The sequence below is a fragment of the Equus quagga genome, chromosome 9, assembly GCF_021613505.1.
Source record: "Equus quagga isolate Etosha38 chromosome 9, UCLA_HA_Equagga_1.0, whole genome shotgun sequence".
NCBI classification, from domain to species: domain Eukaryota; kingdom Metazoa; phylum Chordata; class Mammalia; order Perissodactyla; family Equidae; genus Equus; species Equus quagga.
In genome coordinates this window covers 14078676-14090468 of record NC_060275.1, presented here as the reverse complement: position 1 = coordinate 14090468, position 11793 = coordinate 14078676, and the positions used below count along the sequence as shown (strand labels likewise).

General features: G+C 39.9%; 1 protein-coding gene across 1 annotated transcript; it reads right to left on the bottom strand.

Moving 5' to 3' along the window:
* Positions 1-328: 328 nt before the first annotated feature.
* Positions 329-8104, bottom strand: LOC124244881 (serpin B3-like). The gene is made up of 8 exons (XM_046671882.1): positions 8058-8104; positions 7263-7453; positions 6581-6637; positions 5200-5328; positions 4320-4437; positions 3107-3246; positions 2654-2809; positions 329-1071 (listed from the first exon to the last, which is right to left on the bottom strand). The coding sequence occupies exons 2-8, from the start codon at positions 7425-7427 to the stop codon at positions 664-666; spliced, it is 1173 nt and encodes a 390-aa protein (XP_046527838.1). The 5' UTR covers positions 7428-7453; positions 8058-8104; the 3' UTR covers positions 329-663.
* Positions 8105-11793: the final 3689 nt, after the last annotated feature.

Here is an 11793-nt window from a genome sequence, read left to right as displayed (position 1 = left end):
GAGACGCCTGCCACAGCATGGCTTGATAAATGGTGTGAACGTCCGTACCCAGGATCTCAACCAGCGAACCCTGGGCCACTGAAGTGAAGTGTACGAACTTAACTGCTATGCCACTGAGCCAGCTGCTGAGTTTTCTTTTTGTATGTGATAATATATTCATGAATTATCTTTCCTATTTGGGGTGGGCTACTTGCACTTTGTTAAAAAGAAAAAGAAAAGGGAAGAGCAACAAATAATATGATTAAGTCACTGTTTTATGATCATGTGTTTCATAAAACCAAAAAATTTAGATATTTAAGTTCACAAATAACACCTATACTTTAATAAATGTGGGTGCTAGCATAATAAGTTTTATTAGTAGAAATGATTTTGAAATTGGAGATATGCTATTTCCAAATTAGGAGAAGATATAGTATTGAAATATCCCATCATCTTATCTTGAACATTTTGTCCAAAGGGAATCATCATGAGGAAATAAAGTAGGTTTACAGGTGTTTGTAGAAAGAGAGAGATAGTCAGTCATGCTATTTCAACCATTATGCTCTTAGTGATGACTATGAGATTGGAAAGGACAAAGAATTAAAGAGAACCTGTTATTTCTAGCTATCAACATATTAGAATAAATGTGAACTTCCCCTTAAAGTAGTAGCAGCCTAATTGCATCTAAGGAGAAGAGACTCTGCCCATGAAGAGGATGCTGTTGGTGTTATTGTGCTTGATGAAGAACAGGAAAGGGTGATCACAGTGGAAACTTCCATAAATTAGTGCTGATGTTCTACCACTAACTACGACGCCTGTAGCAGCTGTGGCCTCTGTGCCCTCCTCATTCACCTCCAAGAAGGACTTGTGTGCAACTTTTGTCACCAGGAGATCCCGGCTCTTTGCCATGCCCAAGAAGTTGGCATCCCATTCACTGAAGGCGTCCACTATCCCCATGGACATCAGCGTGTCCTTGAGGTCATAGCTGTCTTCCACTTTGAACCGAGGTAAATATAAATCCACGAGCCTCTCCCTCATATTCTGTGAGCTTGTCCACTCTATTAGTTTCTCAGTGGTGAGTTTATCTTCAAGCTGTAACAATGGACAAAAGGAACAATGAAGTGATTCTCAGTGGACACTGAACATACCTTAACATTGGACTGAATCATGTGGAAACCTTTATTTTAACAGTAAATGTAAGTACAGAAGTTACATAGATATATAATAATAATAAAGTGAATCTTCTATATTATACCTGTAAAATAAATGGTAGCTTCTGCAATATACACATATAATATATATGAAACATATATATAAAACAAAAAAGAAACTTTAAATAAAAATATTTTGTAAAAGATGAACGATATGTCCCCATTTCTTAAGCTGCCAGCCCACTTCATGTTTCATTTTTTAATAGTCTATTCTTGTTAATGTCCTTCTGTACACAGTTTTTTACATACTGCAATTATACCATACCACCTATTTTTATTCATTTTTCTTGCTTGGCCTATTTGTAAACTTTCACCATACAGATATATATTTCTCTAATCAAGTTTAAATTATTGCATAACGCTACCATTAAAGTGACGTTCGTGTATATGTCTTTCCTTGATATTTTTTAAACATGTATGGTGTGTCAGTCACTAAGCTAAACTATTGGCAACACAAAGATGCAGCATTGTTCTTTGTTTAGAATTTTTCATTATTTTGAGCCATTTCTGTCCAAAGGCTGTTGCCTTGTTTACATTAGTTAGTTTAGGATCAAATCCCAGGACTGGGATGTCATTGACAACGATGGCTGAGCTACAGGATGAATACTGTAATGGTCCTTCACATACATTGCCATGTTACTTTCCCTGAGGATCTCCAATTTCTAGGCTTACCACAACATATATTTTGAGTGCACTCAAAGTTCACTGCAACTTCAGCATCATCATAAACTATTATAGTAATTGCAAATGGCTATTTTTGGGATGTTCTTAATATTCCAGATATTGTTATTGTTGTTTTTCATGTTAACTTCAACCATTATAACAGTGCTAAGAGGAAAATTTCTTTTTTTTTTACTTGCAGAAATGAGGCGCTGAATGACTTTTGAGCTCCTAGGGACAGAGTACTTCTAAACTGAAAAGTAGGCATCAAGGTCAATCTATTTGTCCACTGTCCCCAAACCAATGTGATTTAATATGCAAAATGGTGCCCAGTGTTGTTTTAATTTGCTTGGTTTTGTTTATGAGTGAACTTGTATATATTTTCCATGTGTGACATTCATCTGAGTCTTAGTTTCCTTGTCTTCAAGTGAATACACTGGACTATATCAGAGGTTCTTCTGGTTGCAAAATATTATAGGTGTGTGACTAGGTATATTCTGAACTGACATTTCATATTTTCATCAGAATATTAATGAGACCTCTGATATTAAGATTTTCTATATATTCTTCCATATCACACTGTGATACTTAAGATATTTGTTCTATGGGATGCAGTATGATGCCAGGTTCTCCTTAACAATTCTCCTTTAGACTGCATGCAGAGAAGAAGAGTAGTCTATTCCTGAGCTCTGTTAGACATCACCAACAATCTGTGAGCACCGCTTCAATGAACAGCCCATACAAGCAGAGTGCTACTAGGAAATTGGGCAATAGTATGAAGAATTGGAGGTAGAAGCTGTTACCTTCTGCAGACCATCCACTTCATTTGGCAGCATCAACATCATGCTTAGATCTTTGCCTTTGTATGGTATTTCCAGGATCTTGGCTTGCATGTCCTCCAGTTCAGTGAAATTAAAGGAACCAATTTGTTTCATCATCTGCACAGATTTGCTGGTATCCTGCAGTAATTAATGTGGGAAAGAAATGCCAAGTGAGGTGTAAGTCAAACAAACATAATACTGTTGAGATGCCAAACACATCCTCTTTCTAAGAGATGATCTGGGAAATCTTTGAATTATAGGAAGAGTTTCTTCAAGTATTCCTGACTAAATAAAGTCAAAAAAATGAAACAGGAAAATACAGCCATGTAAATTTCATTGCAACCTGCAGTTGTACATTCTATCAGATATGAGTTTAAAGTGAACATTCCATAGGTAACTAACTATATTATTATCATAAAAAATTATACACGATACCTTGTTCAGCCAAAATTTTTCCTCCACAGTAGATTCTTTATCAAATTTCTTATCCCACTGCCCTTTGAAATAGACTGCATTCACCAAAACCAGAATGGCAAAATCAAGAGAGTCACGGGGAAGCAGATCCTTGATTTTTCCTGAAACAAAAAGGAAAACAAAATTCCATCATAAAAGTACAAGTGGTTTGTCTGAAAGATGCTTTGAAAGCTACTACTGATCATTCACTATTCACAAGAGTTACCACTCTACAGACTGTCACTAATAGTTCACGAGCTGCAGCTTTCCTCTTGGCACCAGCCTGATGGACTTACCCCTGATGAGGGATGGCCATTCTTTTCACTAGACATGTGTTCAAGTCTCTGTCTGTGGGCGACTTCAGTCCTCTCACACTGAATATTGATAAACGGATTTCAGCTACTGTGTGAACAAATCCGTTCCCTCGCTCCCTCCCTCTGTCAGTTCTTCCAAACCTACAGTCATCACTCTGTACTCCCTTTGTCCTTTTATCTTTTTTTAAATTTAGGCTCACTACTCAGAGGAAGAAGCCCTTGGTTTTTCTTTGGGACAAATGGCATGAACTCTATTATCTGAAACACACGCCCTGTGCCATCAGACCCCACTCCCTGGGGTGTCTTCCTTTTCATTCTCCACTTTGAATAGCTGTTAAGTTTGGCCTATAATGCGAGTGGGAGGTATGATAGGGGTTCATAGAATGGAGAGTGTGTTAAGCTCTCTCCCCTGGATGGGGAAGACAGCTGGGAAAGTCCCTGCAGGATGGGTGGGATGGAGAAGTGGGCAGGCAGCTCCAGCTGCAGGTGGCAAGGAGGGGAGTTTACAGGAGCACTGTTTGTTTGCCAATTAACAAAGGACATTGGAATCATTTCTGACATTTCCCTTATGGAACCATATATAGAAGTTTAGGCTCTGATTTAAAGTAAAGGATGTGAACTCAAGACGGGGTCTGAACAGAGACTTGGGGTCCACAAAGATCCTGTCATCCACGGCCATGAGCAAACACAGATTCCCAGCTGTGTTTTCACAAAGCTGATCCTGAGTTCTTCTTGCTTCTCTCCGCATTGACCTGGAACATTCCACCCTCTCTGCAACCTCATCTCAGCTCTCTCCTGACACCCTATGCAGTGTCCAGCACAGGGTTCAAGCAGAGCGGGGACTCTCTGTGTTCCTTTATGGGTGATCACTCATACTCTACCATTTGTTTGGCTTTCCACCCAGGAATTAATCTTCTTGCGACTTTCTTCTGCAGCAGTTATAAAATCAGCAGATTCCACACTGGCGAGGTAAAATTTCTTAACATTATCCATGTATTCCTTTGACATGGGAAGGAAGAAAGGAGGAATTAAGAGTTATTTATTATAACTGTGTATTCCCGAGTCGGTTATTTTCAATCTTAACAAAGTATAGCATAGGAATCCAGACTCTGAAGAAATCTACATTTTCTTGATGATGCCTGTTTTTATACAGCTCTCTTGTGGGTAATGTGAAAAGGATGCAAAGGCTGGCATAAGAATGACATCTCTTAAGGGCAATACCATCTGACAAAGGCAGGAGCAGAAGAGCTTGTGGGTTGCAAACGGCAAAGCTTGTTACTCCAAAGGAGATGGTGTGCTCCTGGGACTCCTCTCCATTAATATGAACTCTTAAGGTTCTCGCCTTTGCTTATATCTTCCATTATGAGCAATCAATATCCTCTAGTACTTCCCCAGAGATGCATCAAGTCGGCCCATTCCATCAACATCCCATCAACCATACGTTTCCTTGGTCATTGCCTACCATGATTCACACTGTGTGACTGAATAGAGTGAGATCGTTAGGGATATTTCACAGTTTACCCTGCTACTGTCCCTGCTCTATCGTCACAAATTAATCCCTAAACCCACACATTCTTGGAGGATTTCCAGGCTCCAGGACACTCCATGGGGTGTAGTTATGGCAAGGGAGTCTTGCAACCTGGGTAAATGCTCCCCATGGGGGTCAGCCAGGCTCATCTGCTCACTCTCCTCCCTTTGGTCACTGGAGACAGAGGACCTAGGATGCAGATTAAAGGTGTGGCAGGCCAGTGAAACTTTTACCTGATGAAACTGAAACTTCTTTTCTCCATAGAGCCTGTTGGCAATACTCAGCTCATAGGCATCAGTGGGTTTCTTTAATTCAGTTAGAAGCTGTTGAAATTGGTGATGCACATTTCCCAACTTTTCAACCTTCAAACATCAACAGGAAAAAGTGAGCTCATTGCATTCTCTGTCAATGTAAATATTAACTCCACGTAACTCTGTTAGATCCATACCTAAATTTGGTAACCCCACAGATGACATTTGTCATTATTCCCTGATATTGGTGTACTTTCTCTCAAATATTCTTTAAAAGTTTTACATTCAATCTCTTCCAGAAAATTCATTGTTTCTTCTCTAAATATTCTGGTCTTTTCTCTTTTGAACTACAGATGCAACACCATCTCACCATTGGGTTGTCTTCCAATTGGTACAAATGGTTAGGTCAAGCTTGCCAGCTAAACTTAAGTGTGTTAAGGGCTAGAGCCATTTTCATTTTGACTGCAATCAATGGTATGAGAATATTGAATTCGTGTGTTTCAATGATCTTATGGCATGAAGCCTTGTATACTCCTAGGTGGTATTCTCAGGTGAGACCTGTTGACTGTTATGTATGTCTGCTCCTCATGATGGTTATACTCCAAGTATAGAAAAAGCATGTGCCTGCTAAGGCTTTACATCAATATCTCCATGTCTTTAGTCCAATTCAGATGAAAACAAGAAAGCTCAGAGAATTAAATAATCTCTCCAAAGAGACACAAGGTAGTAGAAATAATATTTGAACCTAGGCTGTCTGAATCCAGAACCTTCTACTTGCTAGCTAACACTTTTGGACTATTAAGTCTATAACCTATATAGTTCATACAATTATTTTCCAAAATATCCTTGGATGTATGCTTATTGCTATTAATCTCATCTATGAGTTATTTGAAGTTATATTAATTTATCATTATTTGGATTACTATAATTATTGTATTTTATAATAATGACACATAACATTTATCAGGGCTTCCTGTAATCCAGACACAGTCATAATGTTTGCATGTATTTGCATGAATTGAGGCAGATATTTTTATCACTGCCAGGTTACTGGCATGAGGTCCGTGTGTCTCAGAGTGGTTGTGCCTGCTCGCCTTTCCTGTTTGTGAACAGCAGGGCAGGAATTTGAAGCTAGTCTTTCAGTTCCAGACCCCATGCTCTTAAGCAAATGCTGATCTCCTCTCAAGAAAGAAAAATAGGAAATAAATAAGCATGTAATATGAGATGAGAAACGACTCTGCTTGTCCTGTGTATTTAGCCCAAAATTTCCGCTAAAAATAGACTTTTCCCTGAGATCCCCAGTTTAAACTCTGACCCTCTTGGATATGTTTCTCCTTCTAGATCCAAGTGCTCTGTGACTCACCTGAGCTGTTGTAGGTCTTTCTCTTGCGTTGTCTGTGACTTCATTAAAGTGAAGGACCTGGAAGAGAAAGGAAGTGGGACAAGAAAATTTTACTGAAAAGATCTGTCCAACTTAGGAAATTTTAAAGAAAGAAGGAAAAAAAGAAAGAAGGGAAGGAAGGAAGGAAGAAAAAAACCAGAAATAGACCCAAATTAAGAAACAGAAGAAACTTCCAAACCGATCCAAAATAAAAAGAACAATAAAGAAGCAAAGTAAAAAGAAGAAAGGAAACTTCAGTGTAAGCATTTTCTCCTCGAAAAGCTACAGCTGAGTTGGTTGATCACCAGCCACTTCAAAGAATCCTGATTCATCATTCATTCAGGGCTGAGGAATCATGTGAAGATGTTTCCCATGGATTTAAGTCAGTGCATCATTTTTGCAGGTGCTGTGGCATTCAAGCCTCTGCTTGCTGGGCAATTGTAGGAGCTGATCCCAGCTCCCAAAGGAAATCTAGGCACAGGGAAGCAGAGAGGGCAGAGCACTGGGAGAGGGCACATGCCCCCCACAGCCAAGTGCTCACCGGGTCATGGGAATGCTTGCCCAGCCTCCTGTGCTACCCCTGGGGACATCCAGATCTGTGAGCATCGGCACCCAAGCCAACAATCAGTCTAAATAGGTGAACATAAAGGGAGCTGACACCTACCTTTCCCATTTGGAGCGCAGTGTTTCCCTGGGCCCCTAAGTACGTCATGGCTAATGCTGATGTGATGCTGAGAGGGGAATAGAAGATGTTGTCCTTCTTTGATTTTTTGAACTGTTGGAACAGATCAAGTGCAAAGTGGGTGTTTGCTTCACTGAGTGAATTCATGGCGGCCTTGGTGTGATCTGGAACTCCTGCAAAAGCATCAGGTTCATTGGATAATGAGTTTACTGAAGAGAAGGTTAGTCTGTAATGAAATTTCCTTAGAAGAAATGACTTATATTGGGGTTGTGGGATTCTGGCAGCTAAACTTTTTCATGTTTTTTACTTTTCAAGCCTTTTTCAATGTACATGTATAAATTTCATCATTAGAAGATTATCAAAATTACTATTTAAAAAGACTTTTGTGGAAAATTAATGGAACTTCGTTGTCTTTCCTTCATCACTGGCTGTCCTAGGTGTGGGTAGAAAATGTTTTATAACAACAAGACTGTGATCCATGTGGATCACATCCAACCAGCTCCCATGAGCCACCTCTCTCCTTTTTCCTTTGAGGCTCCATGGGTGCCAGACACCCTCCCCTCCATACACATGCTCCTAAGGGAGCATTTGCTTCATCAGAAGTAAGTACATTAGCTAAAGGATAAATCACATGAACAATGTGTTTCAATTTTGCCCTGGCAGAAAAAGTAAAATACAATCATACAGAATGAATACATACATGATATTAAAGACATCATTGTTATTATTTTCAAAAATGATTCATGTTGTTAAGCTGGAGCAGCTGGAAGCACTTACCTGTGCTCCTGGAGGAAGCAGAGGTGGGCAGGGAGCCTGCAAGCCTGTGTGTGGTGACTGGTGAGATCCTGAATATATACCTCTCTCTCGCCACCTCCCATTGCTCAGTGCTGTTGGTATCCCAGTAAATGAACTTTTGATTTCTTAACCAGGCTAAACGTCACCTTCACGAATATGAGATTTATGAGAAAAAAATGCTTATTGTTTTATTCCTATACTTCCTTATCACCTTCAGCAATAATTGTGGGCCTGCAATCATTGTCTCATACGAAATGCATGTAGGTGCTTTTCTAACATCAGCGAGAATTAATTTAAAATCAAACTTTCTCTCGTTCTATGAGCTACACCTACCCAGAAATAACCCCTAAAATAACCCCCTTTCTTCTGTTGGATGTTGAACAGTCTTTAAGACCGCCTTCAAACCCAAATAGTTAAAAAGCTTACATTTTCTATTTAGTGTTCTAAAAGGGTTTGTCCAACCTGTTGATTTCCTTAGTAATTATTCTGTATAACCAGGAAAATACTTCAAATTCTCAGTCTAGAGAGAGACTGCTGAGGTGTCGCAGCAGTACACGGAGAACAGGAATCCATTGCCTTCCCCTAAAGGCTGTACCTAGACAGAAGTCCCCCTGTTACCTCCCCAGGCTCCTTGCAGCCAGTCCCCAATGTTCCCTGCTTTTTTAAGGTCAATGGGAAGGATTCATCTTGCCATGTTAACATGCTCACAATGAGAAGAACAATTGATACAGACAGGGGCCTTTTTGCATGGCAGCAGTCTAAATTTTGTTTTAATAGGAGAAAGAAATAAATCGTTTGCTCTTCGGAATCATGACATTTCTTTGTCACCCTGTCCTTTAGCACATCACCTCCAGATTCATCGAATGAACGTCTGGGTCAAATGCCTATTAAAAAAAAAAGAAGGTATTATTTGAAGGCTATGGTTAAATTTCTTTATTTTTAAATTTTATTGAGGTCACATTGGTTTATAACATTTGGTAAATTTCGGGTGCACAGGTGATCAGATGTTCAGACTTCTGTGTGGACTGCAACGTATTCACCACCAAAAGTCTGGTTGTCATCCATCATCAGACATATGTGCCCCTTCTCTCCTTTCACCTTCCCACACTTTCTTCCCTTCTGGTAACCACCAATCAGTTCTCCGTGTCTATGTGTTTGTGTGTTTATCTTTCACATAAGAGCAAAGGCAGATGGGAATTGTCTTTCTCCATTTGACTTATTTTGCTTAGCATTATACCCTCAAGGTCCATCCATGTTGTTGCATGGCATGATTCTGTCATTTTCTTATGGCTGAGTAGCATTCTATTGTTATATGTACCACATCTTCTTTATCCATTCATCTGTTGATGGGCATTAAGGTTGCTTCCAAGTCTTGGATATTGTGAATAATGCCGCAATGAACATAGGAGTGAATTTTCTTTTCGAATTCGTGTTTTCATGTTCTTTGCATAAATATATGGTTATGTTTCTTATCACAGGAGTCTTATTGTCTTTATGGGCACAGTGTTCCAATAGAGAGAACAATATGAAAAACTGTTGACATTTATTGAGTGGAGATATGTATTCATGCATTTTCACCTTTAACAACGCATTGACGCAGGTCTCTTTGTTGTCCCCATTTCACAGATGACAGAAATGACAGAAGTGAGCCACACAGCGGTTGAACAGAAGCCCAGGTTTCTACCATCGTGAATTGCACTCTGAGATATCCAGGCAGACAGTCTGACTCCGGACCCTGCAATGTGGATCCACCACCCCAACTGCGTCCGACAGACTCTGGGTTTACAAAGACACATCTCCATATGTTTAAACTCAGAGAACTGTTTTCTTCTGCACTCTCAGCAGAGATGATTCCTCGACAGAATCTGAAGGGGCAGGAATGGGTCAAATGCTCAGCCCCAAACACTCCTCTGTGGGCCCCACAGTCACCAGGAAGGAAGGCTCCCTTTCAGGCGCTGTCTTAGGGCTCCATCCTGAGACACCCAAGAACTGTGAGTGGGAGTGGATCTGGGATGATTTCCTCTGAGTGTGGGGCTCAGAGAGAGTGTGAAATCATGCCCAACCCTCCATTTCCACAAACAGCTCTATCAAGCTGGGGTTGTGTAAATGAGAAACTCTGAGAGGGAACGGAGGCAGACAGAGGAAGTGTCTTTCCTCAGATTGCACTGTCCCTAGGGGCCTGGCTGTGGCTGGGGAGAGGGCTGTTGTTCCAGGACATGCAGCCTCTCATCTCCCCTACCGCATGGGTAGGGGTGTATGTACCGGGAACTGACTTTTTAGTTGAGATTTAATTCATACACCATAAGGTTCACCTTTTTAAAGTGTACCAGTCACTTGTTTTTAGTCCACTGACAAAGTTGTGCAACCATCACCATGATCTAATTCCAGAACAATTTCATCGCTCCCCAAAGAAACCCCCTCCACAGTTCTGCCCTCACTCCAGTCCCTGGAAAGCACTAATTTATTTCTTGTCTCTCTGGATTTATCTCTCTAGACTATTATTATAAATGGATTTACACAATATGTTGCCTTTGTACCAGGCTCCTTTCACTCCGCATAATATTTTCAAGGTTCATCTATATTATAGCATGTATCGGTACTCTATTTATTTTCATGGCTAAATAATATTCTTTTGTATGATATAACACATTCTTTTTTACCCATTCATGTGTCAATTAAGATTTTAGTTGCATCCAATTTTTGGATACGTGAATAATGCTGATATGAACTCTTGTGTACCAATTTCTTTTGCTTATTTTTATTTTTTAAATTGATATATAATTGCCATATATCATTGTATTAGTTTAAGAAGTACAACATAATGATTTGACATATATTTTGCTAAATGATTACCACAATAAGTTTAGTTAATATTCATCACCACACATTGTTTAAGTTTTGTTTCTTCTGATGGGAACTTTAAGATCTACTCTCCTGGCAACTTTCAAATATACAATACAGTATAGGTTAAGCATAATCATTGTGCTGCACGTTATACCCCAGATCTTATTTATCTTATAACTGGAAGTTTGTACCTTTGACCACCTTTACCCATTTCACCTACCCTTCACCACCTACCTCTGGCAAGCCTTAATCTCTTCTCTGTATCTCTAAGTTCAATTTTTGGAGTTTTAATTTATTTTTAAAATTTTTTGTTACTATTTCTTTTAGACTGCATTTGTGTGGACACATTTCCAGACCATTTTGCATTCCCACCAGAATATGGTGGCAATATATGTACAAGAGCTCTGATTTCTCTACACTTCTCCGCCACTAGTTATCACTGCGGGTCTTTTTTACAATCAGCCGTGAGCAGGGTCTCTAGTCCCAGCACATCAAGAATTCACAGGAAGATTCACGTACAACAAGGTCCCAGATGGGAGGTAGGCAGAAGAGAGATGATCTATGTTTCTAAAACTGAAAGATTTTCCCTGCCAGATCCCCCACCCCCAGGCCATGCTGCTCTTAGTGTCCTCTAACAATATATGCATAGTGATCCCTGAATGGGGTTTTCATGTAAAAGATCCTTGAGTTGAGACTAAATGGAGTGAGGGGCTTGTGGACTAATGGAGTTTTGATCAACTAAGGGGTATGTCAAGAGATAGAAGAAAATGCCAAGGGAAAAGATGCAGGATGAAAAATTACAGACATGAGGAATAGGAGCTCCTCAGCCCAGGTTGCATCACAGGTCACTGTCACTAGATAGGGCTGAAGTTCC